This window comes from Somniosus microcephalus, chromosome 2 (assembly GCF_052327205.1).
Source record: "Somniosus microcephalus isolate GS21.2 chromosome 2, FLI_Smic_1.0, whole genome shotgun sequence".
Taxonomy (NCBI): domain Eukaryota; kingdom Metazoa; phylum Chordata; class Chondrichthyes; order Squaliformes; family Somniosidae; genus Somniosus; species Somniosus microcephalus.
In genome coordinates this window covers 127,637,141-127,658,451 of record NC_140988.1, presented here as the reverse complement: position 1 = coordinate 127,658,451, position 21,311 = coordinate 127,637,141, and the positions used below count along the sequence as shown (strand labels likewise).

Here is a 21,311-nt window from a genome sequence, read left to right as displayed (position 1 = left end):
GTAAGGAATGTCAATATCTCCCTGGTGTCCTCTCCAATATCTATCAACCAACATCATTAAAACAGATTATCTGGTCATTATCTCATTGCTGTTTGTGGGATCTCACTGTGTGCAATTTGGCTGTCACATTTCATACATTACAACAGTGACTACACTTCAAAAGGTATTTGATTGGCTGCAAAGCGCTTTGGGAGGTCGTGAGGTTGTGAAAGGCACTATATATATATATATATATATATATATATATATATATAAAGAGGGTTGATGAGGGCAATGCGGTTGACGTGGTGTACATGGACTTCCAAAAGGCGTTTGAAAAAGTGCCACATAATAGGCTTGCCAGCAAAGTTGAAGCCCATGGAAAAAATGGGACAGTGGCAGCATGGATACAAAATTGGCTGAGTGACAGGAAACAGAGAGTAGTGGTGAACGATTGTTTTTCGGACTGGAGGAATATACACAGTGGTGTTCCCCAGGGGTTGGTACTAGGACCACTGCTTTTCTTGATATATATTAATGACTTGGGTGCACAGGGCACAATTTCAAAATTTGCAGATGAAACAGAACTTGGAAGTATAGTGAACAGTGAGGAGGATAGTGATAGATTTCAAGAGGACATAGACAGGCTGGTGGAATGGGCAGACACATTGCAGATGAAATTTAATGCACAAAAGTGGTAGGAAGAACAAGGAGAAGCAATATAAACTAAAGGGTACAATTCTAAATGGGGTGCATGAACAGAGACACCTGGGGGTATCTGTGCACAAATCGTTGAAGATGGCAGGGCAGGTTGAGAAAGCAGTTAAAAAAGCATACGGGATCCTCGGCTTTATAAATAGAGGCAAAAGCAAGGACGTTATGATGAACTTTATAAAACACTGGTTCGGTCTCAACTGGAGTATTGTGTCCAACTCTGGGCACCGCACTTTAGGGAGGATGTGAAGGCCTTAGAGAGGGTGCAGAAAAGATTTACAAGAATGGTTCCAGGGATGAGGGACTTCAGTTATGTGGATAGATTGGAGAAGCTGGGGTTGTTCTCCTTCAAGCAGAGAAGGTTGAGAGGAGATTTGATAGAGGTGTTCAAAATCATGAGGGGTCTGGACAGAGTAGATAGAGAGAAACATAAGAACATAAGAAGTAAGAGCAGGAGTAGGCTATGCGGCCCCTCGAGCCTGCTCCGCCATTCAATAAGATCATGGCTGATCATCGACCTCAACTCCACTTTCTTACCTGATCTCCATCTCCCTTGATTCCCCTAGAGTCCAAAAATTTATCTATCTCAGCCTTCAATATACTCAAAGACTCAGCATTCACAGTCCTCTGGGGTAGAGAATTCCAAAGATTCACAACCCTCTGAGTGAAGAAATTCTTCCTCATCTCAGTCTTAAATGGCCTACCCCTTATCCTGAGACTATGCCCCCTAGTTCTAGGCACTCCAGCCAGGGGAAACAACCTCTCAGCATCTACCCTGTCAATCCCCTTCAGAATCTTGTATGTTTCAATGAGATCACCTCTCATTCTTCTAAACTCCAGAGAGTATAGGCCCATTCTACACAATCTCTCATCATAGGACAGCCCTCTCATCCCAGGAATCAATCTAGTGAACCTTCGCTGCACCGCCTTCAAGGCAAGTATATCCTTCCTTTGATGAGACCAAAACTGTGCCCAGTACTCCAGGTGTGGTCTCACCAATTGTAGCAAGACTTCCTTATTCTTATATACTCCAACCCCCTTGCAATAAAGGCCAACATGCCATTTACCTTCCTTATTGCTTGCTGTACCTGCATGCTAGCTTTCTGTGTTTCTTGCACGAGGACACTCTCTGAATACCAACATTTGAAAGTTTCTCACCATTTAAAAAAAATTCTGTTTTTCTATTCTTCCTACCAAAGTGAATAACCTCACATTTCCCTACATTATACTCCATCTGCCACCTTACTGCCCACTCACTTAGTCTATCTATATCCCTTTGCAGACTCTTTGTGTTCTCCTCACGGCTCACTGTCCCACCTAGCTTTGTATCATCAGCAAACTTGGATACGTTACACTCGGTCCCCTTCATCTAGGTCATTAATATAGATTGTAAATAGCTGAGGCCCCAACACTGATCCTTGCAGCATCCCACTAGTTACAGCCTGCTAACCTGAAAAAGATCCGTTTATCCCTACTCTCTGTTTTCTGTCTGTTAACCAATCCTCTATCCACGCTACTATATAACCCCCAACCCCATGAGACCTAATCTTGTGTAATAACCTTTTATGTGTCGCCTTATCGAATGCCTTTTGGAAATCCAAATATACTACACCCACTAGTTCCCCTTTATCTACCCTGCTAGTTACATCCTCAAAAAACTCTTAATAAATTTGTCAAACATGATTTCCCTTTCATAAAACCTTGTTGACTCTGCCTAATCATGTTATGATTTTCTAAGTGACTTGATACTGTTAGATCCGTGTATCTTGATGTTGTGTGTCCTTCAATAACTAGACAAGAGATTGCAGGGAACAATCAACAGGTGTTTACTGGATGAGGGTTACTCTAAAACTAACTGTACAGATCCCTACTCAGGGTTTATATACAGGTGTGGTCACTGCCGGTACTACAGTATACAGGAGCTGTAAAAGGTAGTTCTCCCCTTAAAGGTACATACACTACAATTACTCCCCTTTTAGATTAACAGTACCATAACATTCATTTAACAATTAAATATCAACTAATTACAATTAACACTTTTAACATGCAACATTAACTGAAAATAGTCCATTTATAAATTCAGTCTTGGGGCGGCTTCCTGATCCTTTCTGGATAACGCCTTTCCTGAGTGTCTGGCTCTTGGTGCGGAGGCGATTCTGGCCCCCTGTCGTCAGTTGGTTCATCAGCTTCCGATGCTACTGTTTCTGGGGTAGATGCTATCTGTATGTCGGGTCCATCACCAGGTACGCGAGACATGGGGTTGACTCGTTCCTGTGACTCTAGGATCTGGTCGACATGGCGTCTCACAATGTTCTCCCCAACATCCACTGTGTACATTAGTGGCCCCTGCCGTGTGCATATCGTTCCTGGTTGCCATTTCTCTGTTCGGTAGTCGCGGGCCAAGACTGGTTGCCCTACATTGAAGCTCCTTGTTGGCTTCTCATTGATGTGCTGGAATTGCTTATTCTCAACATCTCTTCGTACATTTGGTCTGATCAAATCCAGACGAGATCTCAACCTTCGGTTAAAGAACATCATGGCCGGGGTCTGGTTGGTGACTGCATGTGTCGCATTTCTGTAGGCTAACAGGAAATTGTCCACCTTATGCTGCAGTGGAATGTCGTCATCGCACATGGCCCTTACTGCTTTTTTAAAGGTTTGTACGAACCTCTCAGCCAATCCATTTGTGGCTGGATGATACGGGGCGGATGTGTAATGCCTTACCCCATTCCTTTTCATAAATCTTCGAAACTCTTCGGACAAAAACTATGGTCCGTTATCAGAGCAAATCTGCTCTGGCAAGCCGTTCCTGGCAAATATGGTCCGTAGGACTGCAATAGTTTTCTCCGTGGTGGTGGAGGACATTTTGATCACCTCAGGCCATTTCGAGTGCGCATCCACGGTTATTAAAAACACTGAGTCCATGAATGGACCAGCAAAATCAATATGCACCCGTTGCCATGGAGATGAGGGCCACTCCCATGGGTGTAGAGGGGCATGTGGTGGTGCATTTTGGACCTTCTGGCATCCTGAGCAGCTTTTTGTCAGGTCCTCGATTTGCTGATCGATCCCTGGCCACCACACATAAGCCCTAGCAAGGCTTTTCATTTTCACCCCTCCCAGATGGCCTTCGTGAAGCTCATTGAGCACTCTCTCCCTTAACTTGGGTGGAATTACCACTCGGGATCCACACATCAAGGTGCCCTGGCATACTGACAGCTGTTCTCTTCTGGATGAGAATGCTGGCAACAGTGAGTTGCCATGTGTTGGCCATCCCTTCAACGTCAAGTCATATACCCGAGACAGTGTCGGGTCATTTCGGGTCTCCTTCTCTATATCTGCGTTAGTTACTGGCAAGCGTTCAATTATAGTCGAATAAAATATTTCGACAGGGTCCACTGCTGTGCTTCCTCCGCAGTAGGCAGTGGCAGGCGTGATAGCCCATCAGCGTTTCCATGCTGTTTCGTGCCCTTATACTCGATTTCATATTGGTTCGCCCCTAGAAAAAGGGACCATCTTTGTAGCTGTTGCGCAGTCATCACCGGAACGCCCTTCTTTGGATTAAAGATGGAGACAAGTGGTTGGTGGTCAGTCAGCAAGGTGAACTTCTGCCCGTGCAGATAGTGGTTGAACTTTTTCACTCCCCACACTAGGCTGAGAGCCTCCCTGTCAATCTGGGCGTAGTTACGCTCGGCTGAGGTTAGTGACCGAGATGCAAAGGCTACTGGCATCTCCGAGCCGTGCGGGAATTTGTGCGACAGCACCGCTCCAATACCATAGGGTGATGCATCACACGCCAACCGAATTGGTAGTGCTGGGTTGAAATGAGCCAACACCTCTTTTGATGTGATCAATTCTTTGCACTTCTGGAAAGCTCGTTTACATTCGTCATTCCACTTCCATGGTACCCCCGTTTGCAGTAGGGTGTTCAGTGGGTGTAGTACGGTGGACAAATTCGGCAAGAACTTATGGTCGTATTTCAGCAGCCTGAGGAATGACCTCAGTTGTGACACATTTTCCGGTGCTGGAGCCTTGACTACTGCCTCAATCTTTTCAGGGGACTTATGTAACCCCTCTTCATCAATAACGTGGCCACAATATGAGATCTGCTTCTGGAAAAACTCGCATTTGTGGCAATTAGCTCGGAGCCCATATTCCTTCAATCTAGTGAGCACCTGCTCCAGGTTGGCGAGGTGATCACTGTCATTTTCGCCCGTAACCAGGATGTCATCCAAATAACACTGGGTCCCTGGAATCCCTTGCAGGACTTGATCCATTGCCCTTTGCCAAATAGCCGGAGCTGATGCTACCCCGAACACCAGCCGGTTGTATTGGTAGAGACCTTTATGAGTGTTGATCGTGAGGTACTGTTTCGAGGCTTCTTCTACCTCCATTTGCAGGTACGCCTGGGCCAGATCAATCTTAGTGAAGCGTTTCCCTCCAGATAGCGAGGCGAAAATATCTTCAATCCGCGGAAGCGGATATTGTACCGTGTGAAGGACTGGGTTCACTGTCACCTTAAAGTCCCCACAGATGCGAACCTTCTTCGGTTCCCCAGGCATATTACTCAACGACCTCTTCATTACAGGAACGATGGGAGTAGCCCACTCGCTCCAGTCCACTTTGGACAGTACTCCTGAACGTTCCAAACCTTCCAGCTCTGCTTCGACGGCTGGGCGGATCGCATAAGGCACCGATCTGGCCTTAAAAAACTTTGGGCTTGCCTTTCCCTATATTTTGATCGTCGCTGTTATGCCTTTTAGTGTTCAGAGTCCCTCCTGGAACACTTCTTGTGTGTCAGTTAGCATTTTTGACAGTCGTCCAGGTGTGACGTCATCATCCTTTTTGGCATCTACAGTCAGTGCTTGTATGGAATGCCAATCTAGCTGTATCTTCCGGATCCATTCACGTCCTAGTAGTGGTGGTCCTCCATCTGGCAATACATATAGGTCCATTTTTGGTGTTTCCTTGCCGTTATATATAACGTTCACCCTTATTTTTCCTTTGGGGTAGACTTTTTGCCCCATGTACGTCTTCAAGACAATCTCTGTATCTCTCAAGGGTATATGTGAGAATAGCCGCTTGTAGTCCCTTCGGTTTATGACTGTTAGGGCTGATCCTGTGTCCAATTCCATTTTCACTTGGACTCCGGCTATCTTGAGTGTGACCCAGATAGTTTGGTGATCCTCCGTTTTGATCACATTATGTCGTTTCAGACAACCCAGCTCCTTGCTTCCGGAGTCTGTATCACTCTTCTGTTCGTCTGAACTACTCTCCGTCACCTTATGTACCTTCTTGTACTTCTCCTGTGGAGATTTCTTGCTGCTGGTTTTCTTTCCCGACCTGCAGACTCTTGCTATGTGTCCTACTTTTCCACATTGTCTGCACACTTTGTCCTTGAACCAGCAATCATTATGGTCGTGTGTTGTTCTGCCGCAGCGATAGCACTTCACTGTTCCGTATGACATTTCATTTGTGCCATATTCTTGCGGTCTCCGTTGTATCTCTGCAGCGCCCCGTGCTGCTGCTTCATGTGATACTGCAATGCTGAAAGCCTTGTCCAGCGTAAGATCCTTTTCTGATAGAAGCCGTTTCTGGGTTCCTTCACTTTGAAGCCCACACACAAACTTGTCCCTTAAAGTATCTGCTAGTCCCGTTCCAAACTGGTAGTGTTTCGATAGCTTGCGCAGTTCCGTTAAATACTCAGCATTACTTTCATCTTTATGCTGGTTCCTTTTGTGAAACTTAAATCTTTCTGCTATCAGCAGCGGTGTGGGGTTTAAGTGGTCCTGTAGGATTGACACTATGTTTTCAAAATCCTTTTCCACTGACTTCTCTGGGGTTACTAGGTTTCGCAGTATGCCATAAGTTTTTGCACCCATTGAATTCAACAATACCAGCGTTTTCCTGTCATCTGGCAGTTCATTCGCCTTGCAGTACGCGTTCGACATATGTCGCCCAATCTTCGACTTCATTGTCGAACGGTGTGACACTGCCACTCTTTGGCATCCCTGGGTGTGGTTAGACTGGCTCAAAATGGCGTCTCCCGCGCTCTCCTCCGCTGTGGCTCAAAATGGCGTCTCCCGCACTCTCCCTTCTTCTCCGCTGCGGCTCAAATGGCGTCTCCCGCGCTTTCCTTTCTTCTCCGCTGACGCTGCTCGGCCCTTGAACACCGGCTGCGCTCTGTGCGTTTTCCTGCGCGCCTCTCTCTCTCGTTGACGCTGCTCGGCCCTTGAACACCGGCTACGCTCTGCTCTCTCTCATTGACGTCGCTCGGTCCTGAACACCGGCTGCGCCCTGTGCGCTCTACCCTCTCTCTTCTCCCGTTGACGCTGCTCGGCCTTTTTCTGTGCCATCGGTCGGCTCTAGCCGCCGCCGTCCGGGAAGGGTCTGCGCCGTACCTGTTGCCAGTCCGTTTCGCTGGACCACCGTGACTGGAGAACCAAGCCCAGCTCTCAACAGCCTCCCCTGCGATGCTCAAGTCTCTGTTGGATGGTCGATGCCCGTACTTCTGGACTCGGCCTTCTTCTTTCACTCTTCTCCAGGAGCGACTCCTTGGGAGGTGATGCAGAGTTGCAGGTAGGTTTGAATCTTCTCGTCGCCAATGTTAGATCCGTGTATCTTGATGTTGTGTGTCCTTCAATAACTAGACAAGAGACTGCAGGGAACAATCAACAGGTGTTTACTGGATGAGGGTTACTCTAAAACTAACTGTACAGATCCCTACTCAGGGTTTATATACAGGTGTGGTCACTGCCGGTACTACAGTATACAGGAGCTGTAAAAAGTAGTTCTCCCCTTAAAAGGTACATACACTACAGATACCACTTCCTTAACAATGGATTCCAGCATTTTCCCAACGACTGATGTCAGGCTAACTGGCCTGTAGTTCCCTGTTTTATCTCTCCCTCCTTTCTTGAATAGCGATGTTACATTTGCGACCTTCCAATCCGCTGGGACCATTCCAGAATCTAGGGAATACTGTTCCCATTGGTGGAAGGGTCGAGAACCAGAGGACACAGATTTATGGTGACATGAGGGAAAACACTTTTACGCAGCGAGTGGTTAGGATCTGGAATACACTGCCTGAAAGGGTTGTGGAGGCAGATTCAATCGTGGCTTTCAAAAGGGAATTGTACAATTACCTGAAGGAAAAAGATTTGCATGGCTACGGGGAAAGGGCAGGGGAGTGGGACTAGCTAGAGAGCCGGCATGGACTCGACGGGCTGAATGGCCTCCTTCTGCACTGTAACCATTCTATGTTTCTATGATTCTATATAAATGTAAGTCTTTCTTTCTTTCTTAGAGAGAATGGTTAGATACAAAAGCACTTTTTGAAATAATACATGAGATTGATATTTGAGAAAAAAATTAAAAGCTGGAGAGATAATTAAATGGAAATTGCTCTAATTTATCTAATATTGCTACTAAAACATCACTACGTAGTATGAAAAATAACTTACGACAAGTGTCTTTTAGTTTCTGTGGGTAAAATATTCCAGTGCCCATAATTCTCTCTATAAGCCACTCATGGGTTACACCTGCAAATAACATTTTATAATCTTTATCAGTTATAACACGTCTCTCAAATGCCTGGTTCTTTCTTGAAAGAAACACAAAGGAACTGCTGCTTGAACTCACTGATGGACTCACATAGTCCAAGTCTGAGCCACTGCTTGAAAAAAAAGGTGATTTGTACCACGATCTAAAGGAAGTGCTGGCGTTTTGGCTGCTGTTAAGAGGCTGGTTACTCAAGCTGTCACCTTCATTTTCACCTTCTGTTGGTGACACTTTGTTGCACCCTTTGTCAGATTCCTTGTTGGGTAGCAAACATTGAGTAGAACTATTCTTCCTAAGGATTGCACCATGATTATGTGTCTCTTGTTTCTTGTTTTCATCCGGATGTTTATGTACAATCTCAGAAGCTCCTCCGGTAGTTGGAAGATTATTGCTTTCTTCTGTACCATCAACAGTCTCTGCTGTAGGGTCAACGTCTATCATTTCAAATGACCTACTTTCCTCTGATAAAGACAGGCTTTTCTTTGTAAAACTCATTGAATTATTACTGCCAATTGAGGTAGGCTTTGCAGCATTTGAACCTGGCTGCAAACAAGAGGATTTTGTATGGCCATATTCATTTTTGGCTGGAAGCATCTTGTTCATATCATCTTGTACGTCATCAGCTGTCTCAGCATCAGAGTCAACCATCTCAAAGGAGCCACTCTCTCCTGGAGATGAGGAGGTAATTTTTCGAATGTTCTCTGCATATGAATGAGCTGTTGAAGTTTGATATGTAGTTCTACAAGTTGGATCTGAGGTAGAGTAAGGACTTTGATCATGTCCAGGGGTCTTTATATAACTGTCTGTTATGTTATCCTCTTCATTGTCATCAGCAGTCTCTCCATCAGGGTCAACCATTTCGAATGACCTGTGCTCTCCTGAGGATGAAAATGAAGGAGTTTTCTTCCTCATTGCCTGGATTACCATCAGTGTTTGAAGAGGCTGAAGAATCTTTAACTTGCGTATACTGTAGAGACAACTGATGCATTGCTGGAATGATGGACTGTAAAGTACTATTATTTAAATTACAATCTTTGCTCTCCATATTGTGATCTCTCTGCTGATGCTCTCTGACTTCATCAGTTAAGATTGTTGAGCATGCTGTGTCCACAGTGAGCAGATATGGTTTCCTTCCCTCCTCGGGTAGCTCATTGCCTTTGTTGCTGATCACTTCCTCCCAGCTGCCAGAAGACCCTGACCCATATGCTTTGAAGCAGGATTTCAAGGAGGAGCTGGAGCCATGGCTGTCGCTCAGAGATTCTGTGCATCCTTTATCGGTGTTGCCCTTGCCCTCTGATGTTAAATCATCCAATTCTGTCTCTGCATCTGTTGACACATGCGGTGGGTCATTTCTTAAACAGCCATGGGGAACTCTACTGTATTTCAAAGAGTCTGTCTTTTGTTTCTCTGATTTGCTTGCACTCGATAATTCAATGCTGCTGTACTGTAACTCTTCATTGTTTTTCCTCACTGTTGTCCCTTTTGGTAGAGGATGCTGAGAAAGATCATGGTTACTGGGGTGGGGTGTGCTTGATTTGGCATCAGCAGTATCAAATTCTTTTGTTTCGGTCTTGAAAGCAGTTATACAGGCATATGCTGAGGTCTCTCTGCTACTTTGTGGTCTTCTGCAAGTACTTTCAAATACTGTGCATATTGTTGTGTGATACTGTTTGTGTCTTTCAAGGATTTCATCAAAGGTCATCCTTCCCTTCACTATCGGCTTATCCCAGTAATGCTTATAGTGGTCTGGGACATAAGACTTAACATCAGAATTGCAGAGATCTTTTATTTGCAAATTAACTTTGACTTGGCTGATGAGTTCCATGATTTCCTGTGCCAAAGTTTCCTGGGTTTGAGTGCTGTACAGGTACAATTTTTCCATTGCTCCTTTACATATTTGTCTTGTCTCTGTAAGATTTTCACTGTTATCCGTGAGCCACTTGTGCACAGTTGTAAGAGAGAAAGCTGCTTTAACAAACCCATGCAGTTCTTGCTTACTTGTTATCACTTCACCATCTCTCTTGGTAAAGAGAGCTATTTCAAAGGCCTCCTTTGCTTGTGAAAGGTAGAACTGTCTTTCTTCCTCTGACCTTTCCTTCTTAAAACTATATGAAAGGAGACATGTTCCATAAATGTTCTGGGGAGGAAGAAATAGAGTTGCAGTTACAGCGATCTATTTCAAACTTTTTGGTAATAGGTAAGGACACTTATTCCCTATTAACAATATCAATGGCTTAAATATGGTAGCTGATTGCACTGGAAATACTCACATCATTAACTAGGTCAAAGGCAGCAAATACAGCATACTAAATTGCAAGAAGTACAATAAATTGCTGTTTCACTTGCAATCTAGTATACTGTATTCGCTGCTCATGATGCGGTCTCCTCTACATTGGGGAGACCAAATGCAGATTGGGTGACCGCTTTGCGGAACTCCTCTGTTCAGTCCGTAAGCGTGACCCCGAACTTCCGGTCGCTTGTCACTTTTATTCTCCACTCCACTCCCACTCTGATCTCTCTGCCCTTGGCCTCCTACACTGTTCCAATGAAGCTCAACATAAACTCAAGAAACAGCACCTCATCTTTCGATTTAGGCACTTTACAGACCTCTGGACTCAACATCGAGTTCAACAATTTCAGATCATAATCTCTGCCCCCATTTTTTTCAGATGGCAGTTGTTGCTGATTCTGTCATTCCCATTTACACCTTTTCTACAGTCATATTTTGTTTTTTTACTTGTCCCATTACCATCTCCTTTTGCTTTGTACAATCATCCCTTTTGTCATTTAATCACTCCTGCCTTCCACCTAAAGTTGAGGGTGGAGGAGACAGGGGAGGGGGGGGTTTAAGAATACGGTTTGTAGTAGAGAAAAGAAGCCGCAGGCTATCTTTGCATTCCAGGATGATCCTGGAATAGTGAACAGTTTTGACAGATGAGACCTCGGCCCGATAGTGCTTTATGTAGTCCAACCAGATCTGGTGATCAATGGCTAAACCAGTTTTCCACCATATACATTTAAGTCTGTGTCCTTTGCAGTTAAGGGAGTGGAGATGAGGACCGTACCAGGGGGAATGACCAGGGTGAGAGAGAGTAATGGTTTTAATGGGGTCTAGGGCATCAAAGGTGGAGGTGAAGGTGTGGTTGAGCAGATCGGTAACTGCAGAAATGTCATAGCGAATGGAGGGACAAAGGCTAGACTGTTGCAACTTTGAAAGTGCAGTTGTAAGTGAATTGGGAGAGCACTGTTTCTGGGGCGGGCACAGGAGGAAGTAGGGCTGGGAGGGGATGTGGGTGGAGAGCAATACAAGGAAGTGATTAGAGAAGGCCTTATCTGTGATTGACACGATGGGAGCAGCGAGGCATTGTGAGATGGTAAGGTTAAGGGGATGGCCATGAATATCGGTAGGGGAGTTTATATGGCTTATATGTGTGATTAAGGGAGGATAAGAAGGCAGTGAACTCAGAGGAGAGAGTCGCTCGGTGCAAAGACTGAGAGGAAAGCAGTGAAGATATCTCGGTGAGAAAATTGGCATGGTACTTGGGTTGACCGTAGAGAACAAAGATTTTAAATGAGAGGTGAAAGGGGTGGAACAAGATGAGATGTTTAAAGGAGGAGAAGGTGCCAGAGGAGTAGGGGAACAGACCAATGTGTCATTTGATGATAAGAGTCACATTGCCACTGTGGCAGTTTGGGCGGGGCAAGTGGTGGAAGGTATACAAAAGCAAAATACTGAGGAGCTGGAAATCTGAAATAAAAGCAGAAAATGTTGGAAATACTCAACAGGTCAGGCAGCATCTGTGGAGAGAGAAACAGAGTTAACGTTTCAGGTCGGTGAGCTTTCATCACCTTCCATTCTGACGAAGGTCATCGACCTGAAATGTTAACTCTGTTTCTCTCTCCACAGATGCTGCCTGACCTACTGAGTATTTCCAGCATTTTCTGTTGTTATCTAAGCTAGTTATATTTGTTTCATCAAGCAACTCACCTTGCAACATTTTATTATTCACAATACTTTATCACAAATATTACAGAAAAGATAGAAAACCAAATTATAGACATCAACGCACTTATAATGAGTAAGACTCAAAGTTATTGATAGCTTATAATATATATAGACATAGACAGATGGTTCCCACAATCAAAAACCTTCCAATTCAATTAACCTACGACAAGTAGCATTTATCGTGAACAAAAACGAATTTTGTTGCATGAAGGATTTGTTCCACATTACAAAACCACATGGCTGAATATATTGGGAATGCAAGCTCAAACAACTGAGTTCATAATGACCACCATTAAACTGTATCAGATTTCCAGAGGCGACAATACATAAAATGATTCTGGTTAATAAAAGCTTTTGTAAAGTATTAACACATTTAAATAATCCAGTAACAGTTTTCAAGCTCTAAAGCACATTGACTATTGAAGAACTCTTCATCTATACCTGAGCTCCATTTTTTTCCAGGGTTCATTTCCTATAATAATAATAAATCAACTTTATTGTCATTGTTAGTGCACAAGTGCAGTACAACGAAATGTAGGCTTGCAGCTCCCGAGAGTGTACATTTAGATTAAGAAATTTAAACATTCAACATTCATTTGGCTTGTAATACATTAACATAAACATAATAAAGTGCATTGGCAGATGTGCAGGCTGTGGAGTTCAGTTCCTCTGGTTAAAGTTCAAACTTTTGTCACGTGAAAGCAATTTAGGTGGGTTTAAAAATAAAGGCCCGCCCTCTATTTGGCAAGTGAATTAAAATATAGCTCCAGTCCTGCTACAGATCCCATACTCACCAAGTTTGTCAGCACGAAGAGTGGGGTGTACTGACTGAGCACAGCAGCCAGTTTGCCTGCTTCAGCAGCTGACAAGAGTCGGTCAGTGCAATCTTCAACCAGAATCTGAGAAAGAAACAGAGAGTCAGGCTGCATTAGTTTAATCACTAAATACATTATGAAATGCTTTTTTTTCACATTTCGTATTGCTCAATAAACATAAAAAGATGGGCAACTCATCGGAGTATCGGCAGGGTTACTGATTGCAGCTCTGTTGTCATTCAGACCCCCTGTACCCTATATGAACCAAAAGGAATCTCATTCTCTCAGGTCCAGCCAGTACGTTGCAGGGGAATGCCTGTTTCTCCAGAAACTCGCAATACCTTACATTTGAGGCATATTTCATGCAGAAGGAAAGCAGAGTAGAAAGAAGGCGCCTGGGGACCAAGGCTGCAGTCATGGCTCACGACACCCTGGTGTCAACTATGGACAGAAGCAGAGCACTGGTACAAGAAGGCTCATGCAGCAATTAGAATGGTTACCAAACACACTGGCCGGGAAATTTGATAAGGCCCGAAAAGATTTGCTTGCACCCACTTAGAAAGCACAGGCAGCACGTAAATTTGGTGTTGTTTGCTAATGTAAATGATTTTATCGCATAGCCCAGCACTATCACGCTGCTGACAGGCTGTGCGCTCAGCAGGAGGCCCACTGTCACGTCACTATAGCTACGCTGCATTTTCTTAAAGTAAGGCGGTCAGTTTTGAAAGCAATTTCGAGCCCTTAAAGCTGAACTGCCTTCTTCATGAAAAAAATGGTAAAAGTGCTTCAGCACTAACACAAATGGGTCAACAGGCCAGGGAGAGGGCACCCAGGGTCTTGGATGCAGCACTCAAGCTTTGTGCAGGGGGCCAACACCGGAAGACCCACAAGGGGCCAGGAGGCCCTCCAGAAAGAAGGATGTGGGGCTACATCATCAAGTGTCGCTCTCATGACCTGGCTCCAGTGCCCAAAGAAGTTTCATGACCTCAGACGATTGGTCATCGTCAGTGAATGTATCTTCAAAAGCCGTCTCCTACCAACGCAATGAGGAAGGAAGCCGTCTCCTACCACGAGCCTCACACACTGCTGAATGCCCTCCTGCCACCCTTCCCCCATTACTCACCTATATGAGGCACACCTCACATTCCTAGCTTCATTTCACCCTGTTGTTGGAGACGGTGCTGGCCATTCTTGGCAGGGGCATGGCTGAGCCCTTGGCCAGCGGCAGGGCTGAAAGGATCAAGATGCTGGTATCCTCATACGTTATCCTCCTTCTCACATCCAACTTCCCCCTCATCCCATAATATCTTCTGATATACGAGCTGCACATGGTGTAAGCATGCAGCTCTTGCTTTCTCACCCTCCCCTCACCACAACTCCACCCTTGTGCCTTCCTCATTTCACACACCCAAGAAATGCAGCTTGCCCAGCCAGCGGTTGACCAAGAGGGAGAGGAGAGCGAAGAAGCAGAAGAAATACATCACTTGATTTCACACTCTCAGCCACTAGCTCCTCGAGGCCGTCCTGCAAGGCCATCTGCAGTGTCCCCTACTGAAAGTCAGCAGCCTTCAACCAGCCATGCTGCAGCCACTGGGGTTACATTGTGTAACATCATTAGGATAGGCAAAGGCACACGCTGGACAGTTACTAAGGGAATGCACAAGGGTGATTAGTTGATTTTTTTAATGTAATATTGGATGCATATATGGATAAAGTTGGATTGGAAAGTTTGCTTTGTGGTGACTTTTATTTAAGCATTGTGGCCAAGAGGACGCTGTGATGGTCAGTAACAGAGGGAATGTTGAAAGGAAAATTGGGGTTGTGCTCAATAGTAGCGCAAACGGATGATTCGATCCAGGATATTCCGGACAGAAAGGGGCTTTCTGGGTTGCCTCCTTCCTTCTACTTCCTCCTCTTCGGCTTCTTCCTTTTCTGCTTCAGCCTCTTCTTCTTCCTCCTCTTCTGCTTCCTCCTCCCTCTGCAAGCAGCTTGTCCCCTTTGTTGCCTCTGCGTCATCTCCATGTGATGTTGCAGCCCAAGGGGACTGCAACTCGAGCCCCCAGGATTGGGAGCAAGTGGTCTTCTCAGAGGCTTTCCTTTAACATCCAAAGTCTTGCAAGTGTCCAGCAGCATTCCCTGCACTTCCTGCACACTTTAACAGCTTTTAAAATGTATTGCCCCAAACCACTACTCCAATAAAATGTAAAAAAATGTCCAAAAGCTGAAATAGAAACTTACCTGAAAGATGTGTGTGTCCCTTTAAGAAGCACCGACAACTTCTCTGTAGAACTGCTGCACGCATGTTCGTCCATGTGTGGTTAGGAGAGGGCAGTATGGAGAGCGGCAGTGTCCAAAATCACAGTCGTCTATCAATTGAGGTGTTGCACACCGATTGATGTCACGAGCTACATACTTACATCTGCTCCATGTTCCGCGCCAGAAGCAGGCGAAAGTGAGGTGGCCGACATTTTTTCAACAAAACCAGCCTTAATGGCTGACGCTACAACCCAAACACATCAGCCAAACTGCCTTCTCTAAGGACTTCTTGTGTTCCTTTCCCTCTGTCCACTTAGCTGCTGCATCTACCGGATGCCCAGCCCTTAACAGAGTGGTGATCTACTTCTTAGTGATATTCACCTTGCTAAACACATAATCAGAAATCCTTTCCTCCATCATGGTTTGCTCATCTGAACCATTGTCTACTGTATCGCAACCCTGTTGCCGGTGTCCTGCCGTGGTCGCCATTTTCTGTAGGGGGTGGCATGTGGCGCGTGCGCCCAGTCAGTTATGCCCCTGACTGCCTGTGAGCGGTTCGAATCGCTCCCATGCCCCTGAGTTCTAGACACCGGACTTAGGTACAGGCGGCGATACAGAAAACTCGAGTAGACAAGTGGTTTGGTGTAAGAAAACCAAGATTTTATTAAAACAGAAACAAAAACACAGTCTTATTAGAAATTACTGGTAGAAAAATTACAAGCATATAACAATAATTATACTTATACAGGGAATGGGGAACACTCGGCACATCGAGGGAAAAACAACTACTTTAACAATCCCCTTATCCTTATCCCACCCCCTATACCTAGCTAGATTAAGCTATGAGGGGCCAGGAATTCATGCTCACCAATCCAAAACAAAGCCTGTTTTAGCAATTGCGAGTTTTGAGGTCTGGTCTCCTGTCCTTTGGGGTACTCCATCGCTACGTGGTCTCACGGCGCGGTGCTGGAGCTGTTGCTGCGACACACCTTTCTTTTCCTCAGCTACCGTCGTCGTCTCATCGCGATGGGTTCTCCTCTTCTTCTCCCTCGGGCGGTCGTCGGCAGTAACGTTGCGTCAGTGAGACGGTTGGCAGTCTTCACTGCTTAGATTTTACTACCCAAGTGTCAAACTCCGGTATATTCGTTATGGCGTGGACACCTGCGTTTAATGCCTGCTTAATCACAGTGTTTAACTAGCCAACTTAGTCTCACTGTCCATATATTTTCTTCCCCCAAGCGCCAGCTTATAACTAGGCGCTCGGTCTTAATTAATGCGTCTCCTGCTGCCCTTCTCTGCTCTTGTCGGGTCTTTACCTTTGTCTTCGTCTCGCCTCATTTTGTCTCGTTTTGCCCTTTTGTGGCCAGTGTGTCCTGTATGACTTTGGACTCGGGTCTCGTCCCCCACCCGCGATTGGTATGGATGTCCTTGGTTGCTTGCACAATGCGGGGAGCGAGAAGAGAACCCGCCACGAGGCCAGGGCATGAGTACGGGCGGCAGCAGCCCAAGACCAGACAAGAGGTCAGAGTCAAGAGGAGAGCAAGAGCGCAGTTGCTACTGAGGGTCTACAATTATACCCATTTCTTCAACTCCTTACCTGCGTGCCAAATCAGGTCAGTCCATTTTTTGATTTTGGCGGGCTGTTTTAAACGATTATACCAATCTAAGTTAACTGGTTTTAGATGGCCGTTTATCACACCTGATGGCCCGATGTCTGGGCTGTATTGCCATTAATGCATTTTAATCGGCCTGTGCAGCCTTGATGGCTTCCATAAGCTGTTTCCAATTATTTATGCAGACAAACTAATGGCCTTGTGCTTAGGCCTAACTGGGTTGATCTGTTTTGATCTGACTTAATGCATATTCAATGTTTGCCTAGCTGTCTGGTTTTTCAAACACAAAAGTCCTTTTCACAGAAATGCATTTTAAGTTTTGATTTTCCAAAGCTGCCTGTTCTGTGCTGCAGAGTCCAAGCTTGTAAAATCTTACAGGCTTTGGTCACGAGGTGCGGACGCCATCTTTTGGGTACCCTTTTTAAATTGTCCATACAGGGTCCCTTTTATTAATAACCTTGGGGGAATGTGGGAATTTTGAGAACCTTACATCGGGCAGCACAATGGTCCCCAGGACCCACACAGTGCAGGAAGAAATTTAATGACCTCACTCGGGTGGTCAGGGTGAGTCAATGCCTCAACAATTGCTACATATCACCATCTGAACCTTACCCACAGCCCCACACCCACAGCACTCACCCACCAACAATCTCTGCCTACCAACACTCACACCCACATCTCACACCTTGCGCACAATGGCAGCTATTCAACTATTGCAGGCACATCACACAAGCATTGCTCCACACTCACTCACACACTTTCCTTTCTCTTGCAGGCCAAGGTGGCTCACAACAGGAGGGAGCAGGAAGGCACAGGCAGGGGACAAGCCAACACCCAACCACAGTCTTTGCTGGAAAATAGAGTGCTGGAGATTATTTAGCACCAGGTGGTGGTTGCCATGGCCACTGGTGACGTTGACCTCCTTGAGGACAACAACGGTATGTTCATCCCTATTCCTTCTTTTCACATCCCACTTCCCCCTCACCCCACAAGCCTTTCGCAATTTCCAGCTAATCATGCTGTATACATGCATTTCTCCCTTCCTGCCCCCCCCTCCCCTCACCTTAACCTGTCTCTTGTGCCTTTATGCTTTCAGATAATGAGCAAGCACCTGAGCAGCCTATCCCTGAGGGCACCGTTGAGAGCGAGGTGGGAGAAGAGAAGGAGAAAGAACACGCCGCGTCACTGCATGTCACGCCCGCAGACACCAGCTCTGATACTGGCACTATGTGTTCTTTAGAGGTTAGTATAATAACAGAATCTGCACAGGGTGATGCACCAGGGTGCAGCAAGGCCGGGGAAAAGGATAGCTTGGGGACCAGCTTCCCAGAGGGCGACTTTGCACACGAGTTCTGCTGCACAGGACTCAGATGAGCACCTCGATAGGGAGGTGTTTAGAAGAAGGGTGATGAGCATGCACACGGAGATGATAGGTGCAATGACAAGGGTGCCCAAGAGCATGTCAGCAATAGTAAGGAGCGTGGAGGAGTCCGCCTCCAACATTGCACAAGGCTCTGCGTACACCATGGAGCCCATCATTTCCAGTCTGCAAAGGATGGTAGACTCCCAGAGAGACCGTGGCGACCCAGACCTGATGCCATGTGTGATAGGCAATCTGGCAGCTTTCATTGCAGCATGGGCGGAAGTGACGCAATGTCTTAGTGCTGTAATGCAGTCTATGGTTGGTGCCATTCAATCTCAGACTGCTCTCATGCAGTCTCAGTTTGATGTCACGCAAGCTCTGACTGCTGCCATCGTGGCTGGGTCCACCACCGTCGACCGGGGCTTTCACGGTGTCGCAGCAGGCCAGCAATCTGTGCTCCAACAGATTGCTAGGGATGCTGAGGTGCTGCCCCGGGGGAGTGGCAGTGGGTCAATGGAGCAGGAACCTGCTGTCCTCTCTCACAATGACAGCATTCCTGCTCCAACCGCTGCCACTCTGCCATTGCTTTTGTCGCTGCCTGTCATCCAGCCAGCCCAGACTGCTGCCGCCCATACTGAGGTAGTGCAGTCTACAGCCGGGCCTTCCAGGCCCAGAGCTGGTTGAGGGCATCCTGCAAGGCCGTCTGAAGTCTCCCGCATGGACACTCAGCAGCCTTCCACCAGCCGTACTGCAGCCACTGGGTCAACACTTCGTAGGAGCACTAGAACAGGCAAAGGTACAGTAACATGAGGCACTAAGGGTGAATAGTAAATATTGTTGTTGTAAAGATGTGTTCACTGATTATTGATAAATGTATTCATTCACTTCGGATAATTTTGTACTGTCTCTCATTTCAGCTGTGCGCTGTGAAGTGGCCTGTGACAGTGATGGATTGATGGGGATGTGGTGAGCAACAGGGATCTGGGGTTTAATTTATTGGAACTGCAGTCTGATGAGGCGGTCATGGACCGCCCTTCCAGAATGCTGATTGAGTGGCTGCCTCCTCTCTCACTTCTGTTCCTCTTCCTCCTCGTCTTCCTCTCCCTCTTCCTCCTCTTCCTCTCCCTCTTCCTCCTCCTGAGGTGGTCCCGCAATCCCTGCTGGCAAAGGCTGGGCCCTCATGATGGCCAGATTGTGGAGCATGAAGCACACCATGACGAAATGGGACACCTGCTCCGGCGAGTACTGGAGGGCTCCTCCCGAGTGGTCAAGGCAGCGGAACCGTTGCTTGAGCACCCTGAGGGTCTGCTCGATGATGTTCCTGATGGCAGCATGGCTCTCATTATATGAGTGCTGTGCAGGAGTGTTGGGGTTGCAGAGGGGAGTCATGAGCCAGGTGGACAGCAGATAGCCCTCGTCTCCGACCAGCCAGTCGCGAGCTTGATGTGATGGCTGGAACACCGGTCTGGTGCAGGATGAAGACATCATGGCTGCTGCCAGGATAGTGGGCATTCACATTGAGGATTCGTTGTCTGTGGTCGCACACCAACTGGACATTAAGTGAGTGGTAGCTTTTGCGGTTACGGAAGATGTCAGGATTGTTATGCAGTGCCTGCAAAGCCATGTGGGTGCAGTCAATGGCGCCCTGCACCATGGGGAATCCCGCTATCCTGGCAAAGCCACATGCACGCTCGTCCTGCTTCTTTCTGGTGATGGGGAAGCAAATGTAGTCCCTTCTCCTACTGTAGAGAGCCTCTGTGACCTCCCGGATGCAGCGATGGATGGCGAACTGTGAGCTGTTATCTATATCTCCAGCTGCAGACTGGAAGGATCCACTAGCGAAGAAATTGAGGGCGACGGTGACCTTGACTGCCACTGAGAGAGCCGTCTTCATCCTGATCTGAGGATCAAGATCTGGTTGCAGGAGGTGGCAGAGTTCTGTGACCACCTTCTTGCCTCGGAGGGTAAGGCCTCCTCTTGAGAGCCCTGATGGTCCTCCTTCTCCCTCTGGCCACATATTCCAATCTTTCTCGCTGCCTGCGCTCCCTCTGCAGTAGGTCCTGGAGGGCGCAGTAAACTGCCAGTACAGTCCCCATTAATGTAAAGAAGTCCAGCACTTTGATATTTTGTGAGAATAAATGAAACTAATTTTTAGTAGCCACAACACTCCTGATACTAAACAACCTTTGAATGACTGTGCAACAGTTTAAATCAATGTCAAACTGACAAAGAAGCAGTGAAACAGCACTAGCTGAGAGCTGCGACTCATTACTAATGATCCCTTTAAGCAGCGCCCCTGGAGCCAGCCACCGACTGCATCACGCCTCCTCTCCCTGTTGCTGTCGGGGCGAGGCGCTAAGGCAGGGGGCGATACTCAATTTGGCAGATTGGGCACCCAGTGAGCATTGCACGCTCATTGATGTCATGATCTGCCTGTTGCTGAAGTCCCTGGCACTAACTCATAGCAGCGGCACAATGGGGGGGCTGAATTTGACGTGCGGTACGGGATTCACCTCGCCGCTGCGCTACTGCCTCAGCGCCCTGTTATTACCCCCGCCAGGCACTAACTGGAGGCGCTAACCTACTGAATTTCTCCCCCAACATTCCTTAACCAGTTCTATAACTGCAACACTGCACCTAGGCAACCTTGTCTCACTGCTTAGCACCTTCCATCATTAAAGGATTAAACTGTCAGCAGAGAGGACAATCATTCATGTGTACCTGGTCATGTGCTTGTCGTTCAGATCAATTCTGTTGTCTTACTTGAGCAGATTTCTTTAGGTCTGACATCTTGGACACTATGAGGGATAACTTACCTCTGGAGCGTAAAACTGAAATCAATGGAAAGGAAACTTGGGCGGTTTCTATAGCGGGCGCCCGACCTGCATGGTTTTACACTCCAGCAGTAAGTTGACAATTACTCCCTGCATTCACCCTTTCTGCCACCTCGTCCCATGCCTGTTGTACTAACCATTTCAGTGGGGAGGGTATCTAACCGTCATTCC

At 46.6% G+C, this 21,311-nt stretch overlaps 1 protein-coding gene across 1 annotated transcript in view; it reads right to left on the bottom strand.

Moving 5' to 3' along the window:
- The window catches only part of alpk1 (alpha-kinase 1), a 144,024-nt gene that overhangs the window by 16,766 nt on the left and 105,947 nt on the right, over positions 1-21,311 (bottom strand). The window contains 3 exon segments of the mRNA XM_085962224.1: positions 8,157-9,163; positions 9,165-10,390; positions 13,054-13,158. Coding sequence (XP_085818350.1) covers positions 8,157-9,163; positions 9,165-10,390; positions 13,054-13,158 — 2,338 coding nt within the window.